Source organism: Pan troglodytes, chromosome 2 (genome assembly GCF_028858775.2).
Source record: "Pan troglodytes isolate AG18354 chromosome 2, NHGRI_mPanTro3-v2.0_pri, whole genome shotgun sequence".
NCBI lineage: Eukaryota > Metazoa > Chordata > Mammalia > Primates > Hominidae > Pan > Pan troglodytes.
Window position 1 is genome coordinate 126,994,314 of NC_086015.1, and position 26,348 is coordinate 127,020,661.

A 26,348-nucleotide genomic window follows, 5' to 3' on the forward strand; every position below is an offset into this window, starting at 1 on the left:
ACTTTCTATCACACTGCCCCGTCTACTTTGCTGCAGCCACAGAGGCTGCTGTCTTGCTGCTCCTTGAATGGGTCAACCTTGCTCCTGACTCAGGGCCTTGCACTTGCTGTGCTGCCCGCCTAGAGCTCTCTTTCCCCAGGCCATGGACACCTCTGAGGCTTCCTCACAGCACTAAAGATACACCCTCTCACCCTCCTCGATTCACACATCCCACTCACTGGCTTTTTCTCTTTATAATTATTCCTTTGTGACCTGCTCATGTTCTTAACAGCACGTGCCAGCATTTGAAATGAGGCCAGGTGCTGACTGCTGCTGGCATCCTCATCAGAACGTAAGCACCCTGCAGGCAGGGCCCTCAGCTGTCCTGTCTACTGCAGTTTCCCCAGAACAATGCCTGGCACTGATCAATATAGGCGCGCAGTAAAGACTTGTTGATAAGTAAGTGTAATACTAGAAGCACACGGTGTTCAGGGAACGCATTCTGGGGTGATTAGGGTAGGCTTCCCAGAGAAAGTGACATTTGTGGGAGTTTCCAGGATTTGGAGAAGAAGAGAGTCACTGAGGAGGGAAGGCAGAGAAAGCATGAAGGGCTGGCTGCAGAAATCGCGTCTGAGGGCTGCACCAGCAATCTCGATGATTGCAAAATCTCGGCAAAAGGCGAGAGGTGAGAAAGAGCCCCTGCATCTGGCCTTTGGCACAGTATATGCTGAGCTCTCAGAATAAGCTTGCTTGCAGCAGAGCTGCCCCTCAACCACCCCCGAGAGAAGACAGCTGGAGGGACACGCGTTGCTGCATGGCGCCACCTTGTGGCCAGAGCCCTTGGAAGCAGGCACGAGTGTTCATGGCTTGTGTCTGGCTGGACACCTCCCTCCTCTGATTCTCTGATGGCCAAACAAACACACAATACTTTAGCAAAGTCGATCCTTTGGGAAAACCCCTCCTCAGTCTTGGCATTTGTAAGGATTGTATCTTGTTTAAAGGTGGGCTCTGCTGGACAATCATAATCACAGCACATACCTATGGAGGGTGTGTGCTATCCTATGCTCTGGGGATACTTTGCACATTCATTCACTTAATCCTCACAGTACCGCGACTGTCAGCATCTCCATTTCACACAAGACAAAGCTGAGGTCTGGAATGCTAAAACACCAGGGTGCAGGGCTAGTAAGTGGCAGAGCAGGACTCACACCCAGGCCGCTGGCTCCACATCCATGCTCCCCACCGTGGCCTGGTGCCACACTAAGGGCAAGAGAGGGCTGGACCTGGACAGCTAAGGGAGGGGTGAAGCAGCCATCAGTGCAGTAGGGAACAAACACCTCCACTGTGATCATCTCCCCCAGCCCAGGCTTGTCCCGAGGATCCAGAGCCAACGGGGCTGCCAATCAAGTCAGAAAAACTCCACAGCAGAGGACAGCGCAGGGAGCAGCCCCGAGCCTCCTGAGTGTCTCAGGGCACCGTGCCAGGGGGTGTCGCTGTGCCAGGCTCACCCTGCTCCAATCCTATGCCAAGAGCCCAAATGCTGCCGGGCCTGAGTGTGCGGCTGCGTCTTCAGCCTTGTTCACCATTTATGGTATCTGAGCCTGTCTGGTCTTTATAGCCCAGTACATCCCCCACACTGGGAGGGGGTTCTCTCATGCAGGCCTCTTCTCCGAGAAAATCCAAACTTCCTTGGCAGAGTTTTTGCCTGAGACCTCTCTGTGCTTTTTGTTTTCCTTTGGATGGGTGGTGATCCTTCAGGCCCCAGCCCCCACAGGCCCGGGAGTCAGGAGGATGGCCCTAAAGAATTCTTGATCCTTTGCCTGGGACTCCCACCTCCAGGGGACTCTTAGCTCAGCTGGGTCACTCTAATCCAATCTAAACACAGGCAAGCCAGGACAGACATTGGATTAGTCCTTGGCTGTGGCTGTGGAGGGAGTATCAGAAAACAGAGGGCTGAGCCACGCGGCTCTACGTGTAGCATTCTGACTCTTGCTGCCCCTTACTTGACTCTGGGGTTGGCCACGCTGGCCTCCAAGAAGAGCCCCCAGGTGAGTCCTGCTTCCTGGACCTCAGAGACAAGGTTCTCAGCAGTTCAGGTTTCCTCTGAAGTCTCATTATCACAATTTCCTGAGCTCCCCACCTGGCTCCCAGGGAGTCATGAAGTTAGAACTATGAGGATAAATGAGTAAGTTTGTAAACCAGAATCTGGCTGGCAAATTCCCAGAGGCCAGAGCTGGGCTCTGAACCCAGTGTGGTGGGTTTCCTGGAAGGAAGGGGTGGACCAGTTTCTTGTGCTCACTCCCGGCAGAGAGCTTCACAGAGCCAGCGTCAGTCACATTCTCCATTAGTGCCAGCTCCTTCATCCCTAAGGGACTGACATTGCCCAGCCCACAGTGGCCAGTCTTCCCCTTTGAGCCAGGGGATGTGTCCTCTGAAAAAGGTCAGGGCATAGGAATGAGCACAGACTTGAAAGTCACAGGCTGTGGGCTCCAGGGTGCAGCTTTGCAGACTAACGTGATGCGCTTAGGCATTCAATTCCCGAGACTTCCAGAGCCTTCTGTCTGAAATCAGGACAGCATCCTTGTCCCCTAGGCTACTGAGGTCTCAGTGAGAGAATACGGGTGAGGTGAAAGTATTTAACACAGTAAGCCATAAATGTTTCTTCCCCTTTCCTTTTCTGCGAAACTTCCTCCTGCAGCCTCCCAGACAGTGGCTACTCATACAATACGGAGATGTTCCTGACAGGCCTGAGTCCTGGGGAATGGAGAGATGTATTCTCCTGCTTGTCTGATGGGAGACCAGTCACGCTGCACTCAGTGCTAGCACCAGAGGACCCAGTCACGCACAGGAGCTGGGGGCATAGGCTCAGGGTGAGGGTGAGATCAGGCTTACCTGAAAGCCCTGGACCCAAGAAGCACTTCCGTGGGAACTGTCACCAGGTCTGCTGATACCACAGCCCAGACAGATCTCTCTTGAGTCTGTGGCTCCCTGCAGTTCCTGGGGACTAAGTGCTTGGCTGATGAATGGATGACCATGATAATCAGATTACTGGAGACCAGGCTGCTGATGTGTAAAAACAAGCCTGGGCCCGTGAGTAGAAGGGGGGCAGAAAGGGGACAACCTGTGACCCTCTGGAAGCCTCAGTGTGCACACTGTGACCCAGGGGTCCCCCAGCATGTAAGGGGTCACTGGTGAGGCCAGTGACTGCTCAGGGAATATGTGAGTGCTCTCCCAAGTCCTTTTGTAGTGTGCGAGGTTTTCTTCTGACCAGACCTGGAGCTTCTGGAGCTAAGGGACCCTCATCTCTTTCCCCCATATCTTTCCATGACCCCAGTGGAGTGAGGGGGTGAGGAAAAGGCCACCTCTGATGGCAGACCCTTGTCGCTGTGAACTCCTGGAGGTCATCTCCCTCACTTCCTACCTGCAGGTGCAGCACTTTTTAAGGACCCTCTCCTCTGTCCCTAAGAGGTTGCAGCAGCCACTCCTCTGTCACAGCACCTGCCGCTGCCAGTGGTGTGGAGTAGTGCCATGTGCACCTCTGCTCCCTGGATTTTAGCTCATGATACCATTTTCTACAAATATGCCCTCCTTCCAAAGCAGAAGTGCCTGCAGGAAAGGTGCTTCTACCCAGGTGCCCAGAGGCTCCTACCATGGACGGTGACCCAGGCGCTGCAGGACACCTGCCCCAAGGCATTCTCAGCCAGGCAGGTGTAGGTGCCATGGTCCTCCGGCAGGGCATCCTGGATGTGGAGCTCAGCCACGCCGGCCTCGCAGGTGGAGCGAGCGTACTGGATGGGCTGCCCTGTGGAGGAAGCACAGGAAGGCTCAGGCCAGGCAGCACTGGCAGTAGGGACGGGAGCCCTGTCCTCAGCAGGGCTGCTGCTGTCATGACACTGAGACTTGTCATGCTTGCTCAGATCCATTGAGGGCTAATGATGTACCATGCACATCTCCAGCCAGCTGGACAAAGGCTTATGGGCTGGAGAAAGAGCCAGGGGCTAAGGAGATGAAGGAAAGGGAGTAATTGTGTGGTGGAGGAGGAAGACGGGGCCTAGAGGGATGGGGGAGGGAGAATCTGGAGGAATTAAAAATGCAAGAGGGAAAGGGACAGAGTTTTGGGCATTCTGTGTTAAACAGTCTCCAAATCCACATCCTCAACTTCACAGAATTCTGAGCCTGGAGAGACTTTTACAGGGTCATGTGGCCCATAGCCCAGCCTCAGGCAAAACGGAGCTTTCCCAGGCTGAACATGGGGTGCCCAGCTCCACTTAGATGTCTCCAGAAACAACGATTCAATTTGCCACTGTAGATATTTATCAAAAAGCAATTCTGCATCCCCCACCCACTGTTGCAGTTAGGTGCATTTCTTCTATGCAATTAGGTGTATTTTAGGGTTCACAGAAAAGGTAAATATAGAGAACTAAAAATGACTCGGCTCCTTTTTTCCAGAGTCCCTTCCATGTGACATGTTCCAGGTCACATAAAGTCCTGCATGGAGACAGGAGTGCATGCAATGAGCTTCAGTGGTTTCCTTAATGCTCTATGTTCCTGGGAGTTTATCATTCTGGGATGTGACTTTTCATTTCCAGGAAAAAAAAAAATCTCATTACTGAAGAGTCTGGCTTTGGAGCAGGAATGTGTCCAGCTGCCATATAGGAAGCAACTGTCAGTTTCTTCCCTTGCCAGGCCCCAGGGTCCTGGTTTGCACTTCATAAAATTGGGGGCGGCCAGTGGGGAAGGGAGACAGTACAGAAAGAAGTCGTCTCCCTGCAATGCAGTGTTTTCTTCTGCACATAGCAACACTTCATGTCTCCATGACAGTTTGGCAAAGAGACCAGCAAGCACATCATAGGACTAGAGGGGAAGATTCCTCTCAACCTATTGCATTTCATAAAAGTGGGGCCGAGGGCTGGGAAAGGCAGGGGCCTGGATCCTGCCACTGAGAGAAGTGAGCACTGCTCTTTGTTTTTACTTTTTGTCACAATGGTACCCTTCAAACCTCTCTTCCTTGACAATACCAGTGTATTCCCTGACTGCCGCCAGTGTGTCTCTTCTGTCCAAACATGTGCTGACAAGCCTTTTGAGAGCTCTCCTTTAACTGGAACGTAACTCACTGTGGCCCCACAAACATGGGATGGGATGGAGGCCCCAGAAAGGAGCTGTTGGCTCAGGGCACATCAGAATTGGGAGACATTAGGCTCTCCCAGCTCAGAGGCTGGGTTAAACTAGAGTTAGCAGCCAAGGAAACCCAACTTGAGCATGATCGCCCTCTAGTGGAATGGGTGTGGAAACGCTAAGAGTCGCTGAGAAAACACCGTCTTGAGTGATGTATAAACTAGGAGACAGCAAGCTATGGCTCCTGGGCAGAATGCTAACTGCAGCTTGTTTTTGTAGCGCCTGCAAGCTAAGAATAGTTTTTACATATTTTAAATGGCCGAAAAATATAAAGGTAATATATCTCATGACATGTAAAAATTATGTGAAATTCACATTTCAGTATTCATAAAGTTTTACTGCAACATAGCCACACTCGTTCTTTCACTTATTGTCTATGGCTTATGTATTGTCTATTCTTTTATTTTTTGAGACAGGGTCTCACTCTTATTACCCAGGTTGGAGTGCAGTGGCTAAGTTTTGCTAAGCCTGGCTAAGTTTTGCTTTTTTTTTTTTTTTTTTTTTTGTAGAGACAGTTTCACTGTGTTGGCCAGGCTGGTCTTTAACTCCTGAGCTCAGGCAATCCACCTGCCTTGGCCTCCCAGAGTGCTGGGATTACAGGAGTGAGCCACTGCGCCCAGCCTCCTATGGCTGCTTTTATACCACAACAGCAGAGTTGAGAGTTGTTAAAGAGGCTGTATGGCCTGAAAAGCTGAAAATAGCTTCTACCTGGCCCTTTATAGAAAATGTTTGTTGATACTTAGTCTAGACTCCGTTATTAGTCCTTAACGCCCATATTGCATTCCAGCCACAAGGAGGCTGCCTCCTTGAAGTCAATCACTGGATCCAATAGGACTTCTGTCCTTTGCTAAGGGCTGGGAGGGAAGGCAGACCTCAATTCTCACTTACCAAGAACACTACATGTAGGAAGACTAGATGGCACTTCCTCTTACTCACTAAAGACAGCTTCTAGCAAAGCCTGAGCAAACTACACCAACAAGGAAGGTTCACAGGCAATACATCAATGACGCAGACACAAATGGGGACTATTTGGTGCATAAGTGTTGGGGACCACTGCTCGCTCGCTTGCTTGCTCTTTCATTTATTTATTTATTTATTGGAGTTTTGTTCTTGTCACCCAGGCTGGAGTGCAATGGCGCAATCTCGGCTCACTGCAACCTCTGGCTTCTGGGTTCAAGCGATTCTCCTGCCTAGCCTCCGGAGTAGCTGGGATTACAGGCACCTGGCACCATGTTCGGCTAAGTTTTGTATTTTTAGTAGAGATGGGGGTCTCATCATGTTGGCCAGGCTGGTCTCAAACTCCTGACCTCAGGTGATCCACCCACCTCAGCCTCCCAAAGTGCGGATTACAGGCATGAGCCACCGCACCTGGCCCACTGCTGTCTTAAGGAGTGTATTCTATTAGGTGTGAGAGTGAGCTGAGATCCCAAACCTTCTTTTCCACCCTATCTTCTCATAGATAAAGAAGCTGGTACCCCGAGGGGTGAAGTGTCCAAGGTCACCTGACCACTCAGTGGTGGAGAAGGACAAGTGCCTGTGTCTCCTGACTCTCAGCAGGGGCTCTTTCACCCTCCCTGGGGATCCCCACAGTAGTCCCTGCTCCATCTTATCAGTTTAATGGACAGTTCTCAGTCTTCTAAAGTCAGAGTTCTCCCACACTGTTGAAATTAAATGGTCCTTTAAAAAGAAAAGGGTGATAATATACGGCAAATAATTTTTTAAAGGACCTTACTTGACAAAAAAAGAGTTGGCGAGTCTCTATAGGACTATCAGTTTAAAAAGAATAACTGGTCTGTGAGTCCCAGAACCACCTGCCACTAAATAAAAGGTAAGATCCCTCATGCAACTTTGAGAGTGGTTCATTAGTTTATTCATTTATTTGTTCATTTATTGACTCAATAAATATTAATTGAGGGCCTACTATGAGTTTGGCCATAAGAAAAGAAATCCAACTGCTCATGCCCCTATGTGTCAGGCATCTCATTAACCACTTTATAGAAATAATCTAATTTAATTTCACAACCACCACCCTGCAGATAGGCAGCATGATTCCCGCCATGTAGATGGAGAACTCAAGGCTCAGACAGGAGTAGTAACTTGCTCAGCCAGTCGGGAGCAGGATCCCAGTGCCTGTGCTCTCTTTGTGCCCCGTGCTTCCTTCTCATACCACCGGGATGTCCAAGGCATAAATGGCTCAGAGGGATAAGTGAGAATTCAGGCAGCGCCAAAGGGCCCAGGGGATGGGAGAAGAGAGCTGGGGCAGGGGGAACTCACCATTCAGCAGCCAAGTGATCCGGGGCACTGGGGTCCCCCGTACAGAGCACTGCAGCACAAAATCCTGGCCCTCAATAACAGTGCAGTCCTTCAGGACACTGGAGAAGGAGGGGGCCACCTCCATAACGGCAAGCCCTGTGAGGGAAAAGGACAGGTCAGCTCAGATCACAGCTTGCCCGCTCTGGTGAGGCCTGCAGTCACCCCAGCCTCCCAGGCACGCCTCACTGTCCTGGACACCTGGGTACCCTCGGCAGCCTGCCTTTGCCTTCTCTCTCTTCACGCTTAAGAAACAGGCAGCACCAGTGATGTAGGGACATGGAGCCTGAAGCAGAGTCACCCGCAGGGGCTTTTTCACAGTCACAAAACACCCTAGCCCTGGGGTGCTTAGAACCTGGGCCTGCCTTCTCTCCTCTGTGACTCAGGTGCCTCCTGCTTTGCCTTGGCTTTTGCTGCCCTCGAGCCTCTAGAGAGCTCCTTCCTGCTTGTTGGTCCTACTCTACTTTCTAGTGTCTCTTATCTTCTTTAATATGTCCCATCAGTGATTACACAATCTTGTGAATATCTTTTTACTTGTATAAGCCACAGGCTCACAGGTGAGGACATTTCAATTTTAAATTATTACAATGATTTTTTTCCAATTCCAGAACTGAATCATAGGACTCACATGTGCTCCAGCTTTCTAAGCACAGCTTGAACCCCATTCTAGGTCAAGGGCTCAGAGCTGCCGGGGACCTGGGAATATGCAGTAATGATGCCCTTGTGTGGTTTGAATGCACATTCTGGTTGAGAAGTGCTGAGCTGAACTTTCCAAAAGCCTTCTACACCAGTGAATTAGGGGACATTTTCTAGTTTGGGGACCTTAATTAAGAGCAATAGGGATAATCTCTTCTATGACAACCAGAACATGCTGTACATGTGTCAAGGTGGCTGATAGCTGAGAAAAGGTGGAACTGGATTTGGTGCTTAGAAGATATATCACTGGTGCTTTTCAAGAGAGCCTATTCAATACAGAAATGAGAAGAAATGTCATATTATACTGCAGGGGTTTATCGGCAAGAAAGCTAATAAGATTTGAGGGCCTACTATATGCCAGGTACTTTTCCAGATATGACTACGACAATGCTATGAGGTTGTTCTCTTGAGTTCATTTTACAGACAAGGTTACTAATTTCCCATAGTTGAACTCGATGCTGAAGCCAAGTTTTACAGCCAGCTCTGACTGTACAGCTGCACTTTCTCCTCCAGATCCTAGGGGAGGATAGGCGACGGGAGGGCAGCGACAAGACAGAGTGATGGTGTACCTGGACAGGCCTGGCACTGAGGGAGGGTCAGACAGACCACCCGGAGGGTGTGGGGAGGCACCCTCTCCATCCCTCCCCTTGGCCAGTGTTGAACTCCCTCATTAGAGAAATGCCTTTGGGAGTTATCAAAAAGGATATAGGCTTTCATGCCAGGTCAGTTTGGGTTAGAAATACGCTCTCTTTTACAAGGCATGTGAACTTGGACAAGTCATTTAACCTTACTAAAGATCAGTATTCTCATCTAGGAAATGGGTATGATTTTCTTGTAAGATTGTTGGGATAACTAAATGAAACAATTCAGGTAGAGCATTTAGCACAAAAACCAGCATAGCGCATCCTCAGTGAGTGTTAGCTGTTGTTATCAAGTAGAAGCTGTGCATAGAGACTCGACTTGCGGCAAATATAGTCTAGGGATGAAAGAGAGTGGAGGGATAGAGTAGGAGCTCCAGGGGCTCTCAAGCGGAAGGAAGATTTTCTTTCCTTTTTCAGCATAGGGACAACTACAGCATGCTTGTAGGGAGAAAAAAGAGGTCTCTCAATAAGGGAAGGGGAAAGATTGAAGAAGTGGTGAGAGAGTAAATCATTGTTAGATCAGATCCTTGTGAAGATGGGAAGGGACAGAAAGAGAAGTCTTAGGAAGGGAAACAGACAGGTATTCTGTAGTATAGGAAAACAGAAAGAGAGAAGTATGTAGGAGGAGCTAAAAGAACACCCATCAGATGACCTGCTTCATGGTAAACTCATCTGCCAAGAATTAGCTAGGATGTTTAGGAACTGGAGAAGTTTTAGAAAAGCGAGTGTCTTCATCAAGAAGATAGGATGTGGAATGGCAAAGTAAAGACCTCTGAAGATCTACTCCTCCATAAAAGCAACAACAATACTGGCAAAAAGAGTCAAAAGCAACGGTTTCAGAATGCCAGAAATTAACCACAGGCTTGCGACATTCTGAGGAGCATTCAGTAAAAACAAACAAACATCCAGGAGTGGTGGCTCAAGTCTTTAATCTCAGCACTTCGGGAGGCCAAGGCAGAAGGACTGCTTGAGCCAGAAGTTTGAAACCAGCCTGGGAAACATAGCAAGACTCTTGTCTCTACCAAAAAAATAAAATTAAAATATTAGCCAGGCATGATGGCATGTGCCTGTAGTCTCACTTAGTAGGCTGAGGCAAGAGGATTGCTTGAGCCCAAGAGTTTGAGGCTGTAGCAAGCTATGATCACGCCACTGCACTCCTGTCTGGGTGACAGAGTGAGACTCTGTCTCTAAAAAGTAAAAACAATAACAACAACAAAAAACCCCAAACAACAATACCCTGCCCCTCCACCCTCCCAAAAAACAAACAACAACAACAACAACAACAACAAAACATAGCTGAATCTTGGTAAGAACAGCAAGCTATGTGCTTTTTCACTCTTGTGCCCCTTGCCCCAGCTCTGGGGTAACTCTGAAAACCAACAGTACCTATGGTACTTGTGAAAATCAGCCACTTAGCAAGGGGCAGGATGGGTTCAGAGCTCCTGAAAAACCCCATCCATAAGAGAATGGTCACTATTTGCCCTGTCTGGCAGCTCCTTCAACGACTCCATTTTCCGGGTTGTCTTTGTTTAATCCGACTCAAAGTTTACTCTGTGTGGATGGCCCTGTCTCCAGGATGTTTGTTAAAATCAATCAGTAGCAATTGTTTAACATTACAGCTACTTGAGACAGCAATATCATTCGGAGCTAACAAGAGTCTGACCAAAAAACTTCAAAGGAAAAACTGGGGAATGAGATGTCCAGGACTTTGAAAAGCTCTGACAGATTCCTGAGAACTGAGGAGCCCAGATGGATGTGCAGGGCTGTGAGCCTGCCCAGGAAAGATGTAAGAAGGCCCTCCTGTCTCACCTCTGGCTGACTTGGAGCTTTGGTGCAAGCAGAAAGTAAAGGCTAAAGCAGAGCTGTAAACTGCTGGCCGGAGCACTGAAGATGGGCGTAACACACACACAGAGCCCCTTGGCAAAGGCTGGGAAAAGTATTAGTTCAAGGCATTTAAGGAACTCTCCATCCAATCAATTAGGTGATCACTAAACTAACTAAGCAGGGACTTCTGTGGCCACACATGACAAATAATCCAGCCTTTACAGAATGGGAGAGGATTATTGTAAATCATGTCTGGTAAATGACTTGTATCCAGAATACATAAAGAACTCTTGCAACTCAACAATAAAAAAGTAAATGATGCAATTAAAACATGGGTAAAGTATTTGAATAGGCATTTCTCTGAAGGAGATATACAAATGTCCAATAAGTATATGAAATGATGCTCAAAATCACTAGTCATCAGAGAAATGCAAATCAAAATTGCAGTCGGCTGGGTGTGGCAGCTCATGCCTGTAAACCCAGCACTTTAGGAGGCTAAAGTGGGAGGACTGTTTGAGCAAGGAGTTCAAGTCCAGCCTGGGCAACATAGTGAGACCTTTTATCTACAAAAATAAACAAAATTAGCTGGGTATAGTGGCATATGCCTGTGGTCCCAGCTATCCAGGAGGCTGAGGTGGGAAGGATCACTTGAGGCTGGGATGCTGAGGCAGCAATGAGCTATTATCATGCCACTGCACTCCAGCCTGGGCAACAGAGTGAGACCCTGTTTCCAAAAAAAAAAAAAAAAAAATCATAGTCAGATGATTGTGAATGGCTATAATGAAAAAATAGAAAACAGGCTGAGTGCAGTGGCTCATGCTTATAATCCCAGTGCTTTGGGAGGTTGAAGTGGGAGGATCACTCAAGTCTAGGGGTTTGAGACCAGCCTGGGCAACATAGTGAGACCTCCATCTCTACAAATAATAAAAAAAATTAGCCGAGTGTGGTGGCAAGCACCTTTAGTCCCACCTACTCAGGAGGCGAGGCAGGAGGATTGCTTGAGCCCAGGAGTTCAAGGTTACAGTGAGCTATTATCATGCCACTGCACTCTAGCCCTATTGGCAAAGCAAGACCTCACTTTTAAAAAAAAGCAAGAAAGCAAGCAAGCAAGCAAGAAAATAACAAGTATTGGTGAGAATGTGGAAAAACTGCAACATTTGTACATTGCTAGAAGAATGTAAAATGGTGAAAAACAGTTTGTTAGTTCCTCAGAGGGTTAAATCCAGAATTACCTTATGATCCAACAATATATGTGGTCTAAACATCAAAATCGAAAACAGGTATTGAAAACAACTCATACATAAATGTGCATAGCAACACTTTTCACCATAGCTAAAAAGTAGAAACAACCACATGGACCTTAACTGATGCGTGGATAAACAAAACATGCTATATCCATACAATGCAATATGATTCAGCCACATGGATGAATGAAGTACTAATACCTGCTACAACATAGATGAACCCTGAAAACATTAAGCTAAGAGAAAGAAGCCAGACACAAAAGGCCACATATTGAATGATTCCATTTAACATCAAATGTTCAGAAGAGGAAAACCCATAGAGACAAAAAGTAGATTAGTGGCTATCAGGGGTTGTGGGGATGGGAGAACAGGGAGTGACAGCTAATGGGTAGGATTTTTTTGGGAGGGGTAGTGAAAATGTTCTGAAATCAGATGATGGTGATGGCCACACAACTCTGTGAATATATTAAAAACCACTGAATTGTGTACTTTAAAAGGGTGCTTTTTATGTTATGTGAATTATATCTCAATAAAGCTGTCACACAAAACACAACAAGATAGGGAATCAACCTGAGATGTATTACCCCATGACGCGAACAGGCTAAAAATAGTCTTCTATGAGACTTAGATGAATTCACAGCAGAAGAAGCCACAGGAGAATCTAGGCCCTCTGGATATGCCATTAATCTGTGGTGGACCTGACACCATATTTCTGTCCCCTGCGCAGGGATAGAGACCTGGCCTGGATGATGAGGCTTGATCTCCTAGACCTGTGAACTCTGCCTACCAGCACTCCCACCTGCAAACGGCATGGATAATATTTCTTGTAAAGGAATTCAAGAGGATAGTAAAAATCCCAGTTAAACAACAGTTAAAATCCCAGTGAATCAACAGTATACAGTGAAAAGTAAGATGCCCCATTCCTTCCTGTGAACCCCTAGTTTCCCCTTCCTAGAGGGACTTTTGTGCTCTTCCAGAAATGATTTGTGCACACACAGGCATCTTTTGCATGTGTGTACACAGATCTTTTCTTCCATTTACACATGAGCCTGTACTTTGCTCCTCTCCCTTCCTAGTGCATCTTGAACATGTTTTAGCATCAGTCTACAGGATGTTGTCTGGCATTCTACTATATGGATACATCACTAAGTCTTTTTTTCTTTTGGGAATGTGCATTTTGAAAATTTTCAAACACACACAAAAGTAGACAAAGCAGTGTAGTGAATTCCTATGTACCCATCTCTCAACTTTCATTTATATCAATATTATTTCATTGATATCCCTGCCAGTGCTCCCCAAACATGAATTATTTCTAAGTCAAATATAAAAAGCCATATCATTTCACCAGTAAATAACTCAGGATATATCTCTCAAACAGATGAACTTATAAAAAAAAAAGTAACAAGACCACCATCACATCTTAAAACACCACGAATTCCTTTATATTAAATCTTATCAGTGTCCAAATTCTCTTGATGTTCCCATAAAAACTTTTTAAAGATTATCTCAGTCAGGATTGGCAGAAGATTATCAAAAATTATTGTAATTGTTGATGTTACTATATACCTTCTAATATAAGTTTTCTATAGGTTGTCTTTTTTTTTTTTTGCTTGCAATTTGTATGTGGAAAAAAAATGGGTGAAAGTTATTTGTTCCACAGTTTCCAGCAGCCTGCAATTTGCAGATTCTACTCTTGTGGTATTTGTTAATGCATTTCTCAAGGGTATGGCATGGGCCTGGGGCTTACATATGCATTTAGAGTAAGGGGGAAATTTTATAGAGATAGGTAGAAGAATATTTATCATAGGTATGTTATAATAGTGAAAAATTGAAACAATTTAATTATTCAACAAATAACAGCATACCTAAATTAGATACAGCCATTTCATGCAATATTATATGGCTACTAAAAGTCATGCTTTCCAAGAATTGTATAAAAAGATGTTAATATTACATGAGCAAATTAGGATAGAAAGCAGTATACAAATACCACAATGGTAAGTTTGTATAAAAAACATTAAAATATAATTTATTTCTGAGTCATAAGGTTATATATTGTTTAAATTCCCCACAATGAACATGCATTACTTTTATAAACAGACAGTACAATAAACATAAAAGATGTGGGATCCCACATCATCTCACATTACTCTAAACCTGTATATTTAATGAACACTCAGTTCTCTGTGGTTACAAACGTGAGTCACGGCACTATTCAAACAGCTGAGGGACCTAGGAAAGGTAGCTGTCAGTTGGGCTGGGCGTGGGGCCATGCATGTTTATTTTGAGGTGATTCTGATGTGAACTCCTGATTATGAATCACTGGCCTAGAGCAACACACTTGGCCTTGGCATGTGATTGGGGGTGACATTTCTGTCGGGCTGTGCACCAAGGCAGGGGGCTATAGGATATGAACCATCTGCAGAAGGTGAAGCACCCCATGAATGGTTGTCCCACAGAGAATGCGGGGTGACCTGGAGAAGTGTACTCACTTTCCACTTGGAGGGTCCAGCTACAGGACACCTGGCCTTGGGCGTTGGAAGCAGTGCAGCTGTATGTCCCACTGTCCCTGGTCCGGGCTTTCAGCAGGCAGAGGTAATGGGAGCCAGCATCTTCATAAACCTCAATGCTGCCTTCCTGTCTCCTCACGGGGGTGCCTTCCAGGAACCAGGCCACTTCAGGCTTTGGAATCCCGGAAACTACAGGGCCAGGTAAAGAACGTGAGCTCCCTATGCCCTGGAGAGCACCCTGTGGTTGTGAGGTAGGTGGGGAAGGTGTGAGCTGGAGGAAAGGGCTCAGTTTGGTGTGGAGCTGCTCTCCCACCTCTGAGTCTGCTTCCTCACCCTCAACCACACTCCACAAGACGAAACCTCTTGAGAGAGTCAAGGGCCTTGAGGAGGATGAATACAGGGTGATGGGCAAGGTCTCCAGGTCGGCCAAAGCCAGGCAAGGGGAAGAAAGGGCGGAGGAGACCATGAGGTTTGCTTTTTGATGTTGGCGATAATGAGTGTGTTTCTTCTAGGGTGGTAAGAACTAGGGCCAGGGCCAGTACTCTATCCAACAGCAAACAACAGGCTACTGTTAGGGGTCTCTCCACAATAAAGGGCATTTCTACAATAAGTCACTCCTAAGGGGAAGGCCCTTGTAAGGTGGTTTTCTAGGGGAGCTAGTCCAAGAAGATGAGTGGATATCGGTGGTGCAGACTAGCTGGGTGCTGAAGGAAGGGAGTGGCCACCAAGGGGCTACATTTTGGCAACCGGTGACCCTAATTACCTCTACTCACCTTCACATCTGAACTTGACAGTTTGATTTTCCCTGACCTCCTGGCTTTGGGGCTTGCTCTCAAATTTGGGGAATGCTGAATCCCTCTGGCCCTCCATGGGGATTCTCCTGGTAGCAGCCTTGCTCACAACATCTTGGCTCCCCAGGCCAGGCTGCCTGGTGGGGAAGGTGGCTGGACGGGGAGGAGCTGGCCTCTTCCTCTCTTCTCCAGAAGGTGATAGGACCCCCAGGCCTGGTGCTCTTCGTTCCGGCTGAACTCTTGCGGCCTGCAGGGTGATGGAGCTGGAAGTCTTCTGAAGGACCGGGGTCTGTGGGGCCGTTCTGGGCGAGTCCTTGCATGACTCCAGCTTGGACTCCCTTGGGGGCTGAGGCTGGCTGTTTGCAGCCCAGGGTGGGGAGCCACCTCTCTGGGGGCTGGAGCAGTTCTTGCTTTCGGCTGCAGCCTCCAGACTGTCCAGCTTCGACTCCTTTGAGATTACACTGGTCACCTCTTTCCTGACATCTGAATTGGTGGCCTTTGTTTCTCTCCCAAATGACCTGTGTGGTGGTGAGGGTGGGGGTAGGGTGGGTGAGGAGAGGGGAGAATAGAATGATCATCTGGTTACTCACAAACATTACTCATCACAAGCACGGATTCCAGGGATCACAAAAGCCCACAAGTTAAGAGCAAGTAAGAGCATCTTTCTCTGCAGTTTGCCCAGTTTCCCAAGCCACAGCACAAGCAGCCATTCCCGACACTTGCCTGTCCCACAACCCTGCCCAGAGCCCTGCTTTCCCTACAGTTCCCTTCTCTACTGGTGCCTCCCTAGTTCAACCCCTGCCACCGGTGTCCCGTGTCCACTCTTCCCTCTCTAATCTATTTTCTATACAGCGACCATAGTCGACCTTTTAAAAACATTAATCAAATTATGTCATTTCAAGCCCAAGGATTTTCCAACAGCTTTTCCACTACTTTAAGAATGAAACTGAGCCCCACAAGAGGGCCCACAGGAATGCCAGCTCCTGATCGTACAGACATTGGCCTGCCATTCACCAGGCTGCGGCCACACTGGCGTCCTTCTGGGTCCCCATGGGCCCATCTCTTGGTTCACAGCTTGTACATGCTATCCCTGCTGTTTGGAGCACACTCCCTGAGCTTTTCTTCACCAGCTAACATTCCTTTGCACAGGTCTGAGCTCAAATACCAAGTTCCCGAAATGGCTTCCCTGCCCCTCTATTCTAATCAGTGCCTTCCTGTTGTCCTTCCTCACAGACGCATCCCAGTTGGTAACGTGCGTTCGTGTGGTTTAAGCCCTCCTCTACGCCCACCCCTGCAAATCCAGCATCTAGCGCCGAGCCTCACACACAGGAAAGAGGCTCCTGCTGGGTCTGGGCTGGATGAGTGAACAGATTCCGCCCTGGAATGAGGAAGGCGGCCTTCTCAGAGCAGTGTTCTTCCTCAGGATGCTAACCATAGAAGAGACTGTGTAGATACTGTGAAAGGTGGCAACACTGAGTTTTCCAGTCTCAATACTGACAGCAACCTGAGATAGAACCCGTGTGTCATATTACAATAGGAGAACAAGACAAAACACCCAAAATAAAACAACATCCTCCAAATGGCCAATTCTTCTGCCCCATAAGATGATTCAGAAATTCAGGGCATTTCTCGGTAACATCCTTGCAGGGCATTTCAAGAGGGAAAACGTAAAAGTCACAAAGCCTAGACGTACCTATTGGCACTGTCCAAACCTGGAAAAAGGGGGAAGGGTGGAAAGACTGTTAGTAGAATGCTGTATACACCAAAATTTCCCTCCCCAGGCACTTCCTCATCACCGTGGTCCCACCCTGCTGGCTCCTTCCAGCTTCCCTGGTGCTGAACGTCTTTGGCCTTTGAACTCCCCCCAGCCCTAGAGTACATTGTCAAAGGTTCAGGTTCTGTCCTTTGGGCTTTTTAATAGTGGCTGGTGCTACCATACCCTGAGGGCATGGAATCTGTTTCTGTTCACTAAACAGAAGGAAAAAAAACCAATCCAGGGACAAACAAACATCTACTGAAAATTCCAAACCCAAATGCTGTAACTTACCAGTGTACAGAAAAGCATACTTTTAATGTTATCCAGTTCTTCAAAGAAAAAACATAAAATACCTATTTTTCCTGCTATATTCTTTCTCAAATTTTATCATGGTAAACTTCAAAATATACAATAGTAGAAAGAGATAACAAACCCTAAAAGCCATCACCAGGATTAAGGAGATACCACATTTTGCCAGTCTTATATATCCATTTTTGTTTTCTTTTGTTTATTTGTTTTTGAGTATTTTAAAACAAATATCAGGCAACATATTTTGTCATGAAGTCCATCAGGAGGGAATAGTATTTAACTGAACGTCAGGGCAGGCACACATTGCTCTGGGTGTCTGGTGGCATCTCCTTATTCAGCAGTGAGCCACCAAGTCAGGTTCTCCGGTCAGGACCAGGATTTCTTGTTTTAGTGATGTCAAGTGAAATAGAGAATACCAGCATGCACTGCACACAGTACAGTCAGGATGGTTTCCTGAAACTTGTTTACCTATGTATACATGTTCTGGGTTGCAATGTACTGTGAAATATATTTCTTTCTGTAGATTGTGAAAAATAGCCAGGCCAAAAAAAGTAACAAGAGCAAAGATGAATCGTTTCTAAGAAGAAGGAGATGCAGAACAGAAAAATCAGAAGAAAAGAGGGGGACAAAGAAGGAGGAAGGACTGAAAGCCACTTCCCTTCCTGACCCCCGAGTTCCTGCTCCAGTAAAGTGACATGCAGCCCCTTCCCCATCGCTGCACTCCCTCCTCAGCCTGGACTTGAGGAACCAAAGAACTGTAAGGAGGAGACGTGTTCAACAAGACTTACAAGGAAGAACTGACAGGGCTGACGACTCAAGGAGAAAGAGGCAGGGGTCAAAAGGATGCTGGAAAGTCCAGTCTGGGTGTGAAGGAACATGGGAACCCTGGTAGAGGGAGTCAAGTCGAAGGATCGCCTGACTTGAAAGACAGAGTAAACTATCAGTAAATTCTGGGCAGGTTAAATTTGGGGTGATGGCAAGACGTTAGCAACATTCATTCTTCCAGTTGGCAACCACAGATACAAAAGGGAGCCCGGGTGAGAAGAAAGGACTGAAGACATGGTGGGGGAGACTATGGGAACACAAGGGAAGGTGGCAGCCAAGCACAGGGCATCTTCCCTCGTGGCCAGGTCTGTGCTGCCCTGTTCACCCTTTCTTCTTGTCAAAGACCTGCCCCTTGTGGCCGGGCGTGGTGGCTCACACCTGTAATCCCAGCACTTTGGGAGGCCAAGGCAGGCAGATCACTTGAGGTCAGCCTGGCCAACATGGTAGAACCCTGTCTCTACAAAAAATACAAAAATCAGCCGGGCGTGGTGGTGTGTGCCTGTAGTCCCAGCCACTCAGGAGGCTGAGGCAAGAGAATCGCTTGAACCTGGGTGGCGGAGGTTGCAGTGAGCTGAGGTCATGTCACTGCACTCCAGCATGGGCGACAGAGCAAGACTCTGTCTGAAGAGAAAAAAAAAAAAAAAAGACCTGCCCCTGGGGAGTGCCTGGGTGTGTGAGTGGGCCAAGTGTATACACACACAGGTGCGCAGTGAACAAGCAGCTCCTCTAGGAGGGTGCGGCACCAGGCAGGGATCGTTCTGCACTAGCCCTCCACTGGTCGATACCTTGGATGGAAAGTTCAGCTGACATCGAGGCCTTCCCCGACCCGTTCACCACCAGGCACGTGTACATTCCCACGTCATCTTGGTTGACTCCATGGATTTCCAGAACCTGCATGCCGTTCTTCTCAGACACAGACACACGGGCACTCGGCTGCAGTGGAACATTTCCCTGTGGATGGCAATGGGGTAACTTGGTCATACAAATCTGCTTACCTTCTGGCTGTGTCCTCCTGCCTCCTGCCAATCCTAGTGGGATAGACTCCAGGGCCTGGGCAGCAGCGCCCTCTGCTGTGGGCCCTGTCAATGTGCTCAGAGAACCAACTTTAAACAGTTCAGGGGCCCTGACTTGAGGTCTGTGGATGTGGTGTGGTGCTCTGTCCCGCTTAGAGCAGTTGCCTGGAAACTGTTTCAAAGAAGCCTGAGTTTGAGGTAGGAAATCCCATATTCCTCACTTCAGTTTTTCCTTACCTCCCCATTCCTTTTATTCTTTTCCTAGGGGAGTTCAAGAGAATTAGGAAGCAGGTAAAAGGTGTCAATACCCACTTTTACCCAGGCATTCCAACTCTGAAAAACCTATTCCCCTGGCCATGACTCTACCTGTTCCCCTAGGATCCTCACTGCCCTGTTTCACAGCCATCCCCAACCCCATGCCACTGCCTCCCTGCCCGCCCACCTCTCCCACTTAAGCTTCACTTCCCCCAGCCCTGAATGATTTATAAATCCCTTCTACATGGAGCCTGCTGACAATATTTTGAGGTAGGTGGTATTATTTCTATCTCACAGATAAGGAAACCAGGATTCCAAGAAATCAAATGACTTATCCAGCTTCACAGGCTTTATAAACGAGGGAGCTGTGGCTTAACACCTAGAACCCTAACTTCACAGTCCACTCTTGAGATTGTCAGGCTTGTCTTGACTCAGAAGTTTTCTGCTATTTTGTGAGTGTGAGAATTGTCAGAACACTGTGGTCTGAGTAACAGAGGGAGAGTTGTAATAGGGACAGGAACATGCATCCCTAACAAACATACACTGAACCCCTGAGAACCGCCTGAAACAGGAGGAACAGAATGGAAAGACTCCTACTAGTTGAAGGGTCTAACCCTGAATTTTCAGGGTCCCTAGGGCTATGATATGGTTTGGCTGTGTCCCCACCCAAATCTCATCTTGAAATTTAGCTCCCATAATTCCCACGTGTTGTGGGAGGGACCCAGTGGGAGGTAACTGAATCATGGGGTGGGTTTTCTCATGCTATTCTCATGACAGTGAATAAGTCTCATGTGATCTGATGGTTTTATAAAGAGGAGTTCCCCTGCACATGCTCTCTTGCCTGCCACCATATAAGGCATGACTTGGCTCCTCATTCACCTTCTGTCATGATTGTGAGGCCTCCCCAGCCATGTGGAACGGTGAGTCCATTAAACCTCTTTCCTTCATAAATTACCCAGTCTCGGGTATGTCTATTAGCAGCATGAGAACAGACTAATACAGGCTGGATCAGGGTCAGGGCAGACAGAAACCTCACCTTGAGCCAGGTGACCTGCGGTTGGGGCCGGCCAGTGATCTTGCAGGAGAATCGTCCCATCTGTCCTTCTTTGACCACAACTCGGCCCAGCTTGGTAGCAAACTTTGGTGGGCACTCCCCCCAGATGCTAGGACGGGTCTCCACTGCTGGAGCTGAAAATCTATCCCTGTAAGGAAATTGGCAGAGAATCCAGTCCCAGACAAGGCAGCAATTCAACCGTCCTCTCTCCACCTCACTCAAAGGCACTAAGTTAAGGTCAGAAGCCATCAAAGTGTAGCCTTCCCAATTTTATGCCTCAGAAACTTTCTCATGCTCTCTCTAGAAAAATGTGTGGCACCAAAACCTATTTCCTCTACCTCTTGGGCATGCAGCTAGACTTCATTTACTAGCCTTCCTTGCAGTTAGGCATGCCTGAATTCCACTGAGCCCTGGCCGAAAGCCTGGGTTTTAGCCAGGAGACCATGGGCAGAAGAGCTGTATGCCACTTCCAGGGCCGACTCATAAGAACCTCCTGTGAGGCTCTGCAGTCTCTCGTCCACTCTGCTGGTGAGATGCAGAAGGCCCAGTGGGGGCTCAAGGGCCTAGGAGATGAAACTATAAAATGGAAGAAGCCTGGGCTCCTGGAAGATAATGTGGAAGGCTCTCCCCATGTTCCAGGATATCTGAACTGAACTTTCCCTGAGTAAGAAACAAACTTTCCCTGGGTTGAGCCACTGTGATTTGAGGCTTGTCTGTTACAGCAGCTACTGTTACCCGCCTCTTCTAGGCTTGCTTATTTCAATCTTCTGACTATTGCCTTGATTGTTAGAGTCCACTGCAGACTCTGGCCACCTCTCCCACTTCCTTACATTTAGCAGCTGGGCCAGTCAAAGGAGCCAATCACAGAGGCAGCCAGGTCAGGAGGTGCTGTGTAAATGACACATCTCATTGTACTAGGCTCCTGCCCTTTTGTTATTATAACCTAGGAGAGCCAAGACTTACTCCCCAGACCTATCCTGCTTAAGTCAGCAGGAAAGCAATCCAACCCTTACTCTGTCTTGAACATCCAGGACTTACCCTAAGGTTTTGGAAACAACAGGTTGACCAAGCTGCTTCGCAAAACTTCCTGCAAGAAAAAGAGTTGATGAGTCAGGTCTGAGCCACCAACTTGGAGCAATGAAAGTAAAAAGATTCAACAGCAGGGGTGGGTGGGATAGTGATGGTGATCATTAATCTTGACTGAGCATGGGCTGTGTCACTATGGATACTATGGTAGGTGTTTACATACATTATCATGTGAATTTCTTGCAATAATTTTATGAAGCTGATACTACATTATCCTATTTTTTAAACAGATGAGAGAAATAAGATTCAGAGAAGTTAAGTCATCCATACAAGGTCACAAAGTCAGTAACAGTGCAGAAATTCACCCAGGTCTGCCAGATTCTAAAACTCTCAACCACCCTGCTGAGTTGTTAGGGTGGCACGCTCTACCTTCCATTTTGGGGATTATTTGGGGGTGATTCAGGACCTCTCCAGAACATTTTCTCAGTTAAAGGGAGGGAGGGAAAGGCCCATGCCTATCTCTTACCACACCTACTCTTGACTGACACAATCAACACTCCATTCTTCCACTTAAGGCCTGGAAAGTAGCAGCAAGCTGAAAGAGAGCAGGACAGGTCACTGCAGATGAGCTACAGCGGAGCCAGCAGCTCCTGCAGAATCTGCAGTGCTGCCACACTGAACACTGCCAGTCCTGGGCAAGGTGCTGCTATGCTGGACACTGCCAGTCCTGGGCAAGGCGCTGCTATGCTGGACACTGCCAGTCTTGGGCAAGGCGCTGCTATGCTGGGCACTGCCAGTCCTGGGCAAGGCGCTGCTATGCTGGGCACTGCCAGTCGGTCCTAGGTGAGATGATGAGGCCATAGTAGGCGCTATCCTACTGGGCGCTGCTGATCCTGGGTGAGCTGCTGCCGTGCTAGGCAGGAGGCCATTAAATAGCAAAGCCAGCAAGGCAGCTGGGGTTAGCTCCTTTCATCCAGCTCCTGCAGCTGGGAGGGACAATTCACAATGTGACCACGAAATAACTCTAAAGTAGTGGGAGTTTTATTTTGAGGGGTGGGGTGGGAGGAAGAGGTCATTTTTGAGATGATGATCACCCTGAAAGTTGTTCTTCTTTTGCCGCAAGCTGGGGATGTTTATAAAACCCTATCCCAGGGAGGGTAGAGTCATCCTCTGATATCAGCAGACAGTTGCTGTGGGGAATTTGCAGGGAGTTTACTGCAAAAGAGTAAACTTCCTTAACTTTGACTCTGATCACATTTATATGACTGTGTAAGAACATAGGTGTGGAGGAGAAAAGTCATGGCTGAGTATTTTCATCATCCACACCCGGTTTAAGATTCCACCAGAACTTTAGTGAAAAGGGATTAATAACAAACACTCGCATCACATTTAAGCTGTGGCTCCATATAATTGGTGATTACGATACAGGCATTTCTGTTTAACATTACTTAGTGAGCTGTGTCTAGTTTTCATTCCTGAAAGTGTTTTGGTTTTTGTCATTCCATTCTCTATTCAAAAGTAAAAGAACTTCTAAATTGATAAAAGGAGAGACTTGTTTTGAAAGGACCCAACTGACAGTCAAGATGCTGGGCCCTCAGATGCTGCTGGAGGCAGAGCCAACTGTCCAGTCCTCCTGGAAATACTTGAGTGAGGAAAAATCATAAGCTTTAAAGATGCTCTGCTCTTGGGCCAGCACCTCCGTTTCTGTGACTCCATTCAAAGGAAACGACGCTAAAGTTAGAAGAGAAAGTTTACACAGCTATTCGCTTTTACCTTATTTGTAATAGTGAAAGTTAGAAGCAACATAAATGTCACTCAGTAGGAAGAAAATAAGTAGTTAGGTAAAATGTACAATTAGACATCTTATTCTGCCATTAAATTATGTTTAAGAATATCTGAAACATGCAGGTACATGTTAGGATATTATCTCATTCGTTCCTCAGCACACTCCAAATGGGCTATGATCCTCTCCGCTCCACTGGGCTTTATCCCAGCCACAATCTTGTCAAACCCAATGGTTGACACTCTGTCTCCATCTCACTCAGATGCTCAGTAGCATCTGACACAAGGTCCCACTCCCCTTCAAAGCACTTTCTCTTCTAGACTTTCCTGCTTTTACCAGGTTATTCATCTTCTCTCAACCTCCTTCTCTGCTCAACCTTTGCATGCTGGGGCACCCTAGGGCTGAGTCCTGGGCCTCTCCCCAGCCCCATCTAATTTCCCCCAGGAGGTCTTAGTCCCATAGCTTTAAATATCATCTATATGCTAAAGACCCAACCCATATCCCCACTAGAACTTCTTATTCACTCATCAGATGTATCTGGAACAAATCCCAGCACATTGTAGGTATTTAAATATTTGTTAAATACATTTTGTGCAGCATATAAAATTTCCTATTTAATGTGATCATAATTAGGTAAAACTAAAATACCCAAAGACAGGAAAATGACAAGAAAAGGTATCATGTTATTAATACTGATTATTTTGGGGGTTGTGGTACTCTGAGTAATTTTATTCAGCTGTATTTTCTAAAACCTATAAATACAATGGTAAAGAAGAAACAAAACATGAAAAACATAATCTAGCTGCAAAAAAAGGGGCAGGGAGGAAGAAAGTAAAATCTGGCATCCAAATAGAGGATGGATAGGGCCTTCTAAACATGCTCTATACAACAGCATTATCCAGTCTCTAACATTTCATCACAAAATATCCGTGTACCATCCATTGTACTACCCACACTACTGTATCACTCATTTCATCTGGGAATAAAGATTTTATAAAAATTAGACTGATTAACTGATGAACAGATAAACAAAATGTGGTGCATCCATACAATGAAGTATTATTCAGCTGTAAAAGGAATGAAGTACTTAACACGTGGTACAACATGGATGGACATTGAAAAAGTGCATTAAGTGAAGGAGCTCAGACCCAAAAGGCCATGTATGATAGGATTCCGTTCATATGAAATGTCCAGGAGAGGCAAATCCATAGAGAAAGATGGTGGTTAGTAGTTGCCAGGAGCTGGGGGAGGAGGGGATGGGGAATTAATGCTCAATAGGTATGGGGTTTCCATTTGGGGTAATAAACAAGTCCTGGAATGAGATAGCAGTGATGGCTGCACAACACTGTGAATGTACTTAATGACAATTGTACACTTTAAAATGGTTAAAATGGTAAATTTTATGTTAGGTATGTATATTTTACCACAATAAAAAAAATTAGACTGAGCATTTTAAAAAGTCTTGGGAGCTAAATATCTTAATCCAAAAGGCTTAAATTCCTTTGTTCCTTAAAAAATAAATAAAAGCAAAAACATGGCACTTTCCCAAAGAATAGCAAAAGAATGCTGGGGAGAGATACTTCTATGTCAGGGTAAGAGGGTATGATGAAAACGTAACACATAAAGCAGTCAGCTAAAAATGGAATTGATGGATGCTTATTTTAATATGAGTTAACAGAGAGTTCACATCAAGACAAAAAGAATTTAGGCTAAAATTACTAACAGGGTCTATTTATAGGAAAAATTTGAAGTTGCAAATTGTTATATAAGGCAAAATTAATTTTGTAAAAGTATGAAAATCTGGCAGAACAGTAAGATTATGTAGAAAAATAAGTGGAAAGGGGATTAAAGTAGAAAGTCAAAAAATAGAAGAATGAGTTAAGAGAACTGGTGAGGACAGAAGCAAGTTGCTGAGAAAAAGAAGAGGCCAAGACACTGACGGTATTTGATCTTAGATTTTTCAAAGACAAGTAAAAGAGAATGCTGGCAGGTCTTAGGATTGGAAAGTTCAGTGGTGGAAGGGATAAGGTAGACCTAGCTCTGTTTGTCAAGTGATACAGAAAGACTGAATCGGGTCAGAACATACTGCTCAAAAAGTGAATAATGTGATCAAAATTGAAAGGAGCCGAAATGCTTCCAAAAATGTGCGGTGATATAATTTATCATCCAAACAGAGACTCTCAACACTGAGAGAGATGCAATTAATAATCATTCCAGGATAGCAGGAGAAAGCTAGGACTGTTCCAGGAAAAGTGGGGAGCAGTCACCCTACTTGTAGCCAACTTCAAAGTATTTTTTGAGGATTACTTAAAATAGTGGTTCTCCACTCTATCAGAACAAATAGCCGCTGTTTATAACACGTATTAACTGATATCCCCATGCGACCCTGATCAAAATTCCCTTCTAATCACACATACACTTATGTGATAATTTCAAAAAGAAAATAAATGTAAATCCTTAACTAAAACATTACGGTGATATAGAGGGAAAGTGAATTATAAAAATATGGATTTCAATATGCAACTGTTCAAGCATGACCATTTCAATTTACATAAGTGCTCAGGCATGTTAGACGACAATGAAATGGCAGATTCTTGCATTAACTCCTAATGCATGTTTAGATTTAAAAGTAAATGATGAAAAATCATACTGTACAAGCAGCACAGCAAAGTGAAAGAGCACAGGTCTACAGTGGACACTAGAATATTCAAATAAAAAGATGTATTATATAAAAAAGAAAGAAGAAAATAACTTTAAAAGAAGATAACATAGCAAGACAAGTTACAGACCACTGAAGTAGAGAACATTTTTAGAAAGATGATTAATGTATTAATGTGGTGTTAAAACAATTCTCCGTTTTATGATATGGGGTTGAGTAGTAAGAAAATTATCACAGTAAAATTTATCACAGGACTTCAAGGTAAAATCTCACCTTACCTTGAAATACACATTCAGTGAATGGTTTTGACGAAGGAACAGTGATAATAACAAGAGACTATAGAGAAGCCATGTGCTAGGATGAAAACAGCAGTCATCTCCAAAAAATAAGGGAAATACATAATCTTTTTTACAATATAGATTTATTACTGTTCCCCAAAGTTTTAAAAAATGTGAGATGGCAATAAAACTCAATAAGATGCCTACATTTTATGCATCT

At 46.1% G+C, this 26,348-nt stretch overlaps 1 protein-coding gene across 7 annotated transcripts in view; it reads right to left on the reverse strand.

Annotated features, from left to right (window-relative positions):
* Positions 1–26,348, reverse strand: part of MYLK (myosin light chain kinase) — a 272,113-nt gene that overhangs the window by 106,098 nt on the left and 139,667 nt on the right. For 6 of the 7 annotated variants that reach the window (XM_063806189.1, XM_016941763.4, XM_009446307.5 and 3 more), the window contains 8 exons: positions 21,421–21,469; positions 20,365–20,530; positions 18,846–19,011; positions 16,864–16,882; positions 15,153–15,688; positions 14,362–14,568; positions 7,429–7,563; positions 3,629–3,781 (listed from right to left, as the gene is read on the reverse strand). In XM_063806189.1, coding sequence (XP_063662259.1) covers positions 3,629–3,781; positions 7,429–7,563; positions 14,362–14,568; positions 15,153–15,688; positions 16,864–16,882; positions 18,846–19,011; positions 20,365–20,424 — 1,276 coding nt within the window. In that variant the 5' untranslated portion in view covers positions 20,425–20,530; positions 21,421–21,469. The remainder of the gene's footprint in view (positions 1–3,628; positions 3,782–7,428; positions 7,564–14,361; positions 14,569–15,152; positions 15,689–16,863; positions 16,883–18,845; positions 19,012–20,364; positions 20,531–21,420; positions 21,470–26,348) is intronic. The other variant, XM_016941768.4, reaches the window with a different exon arrangement.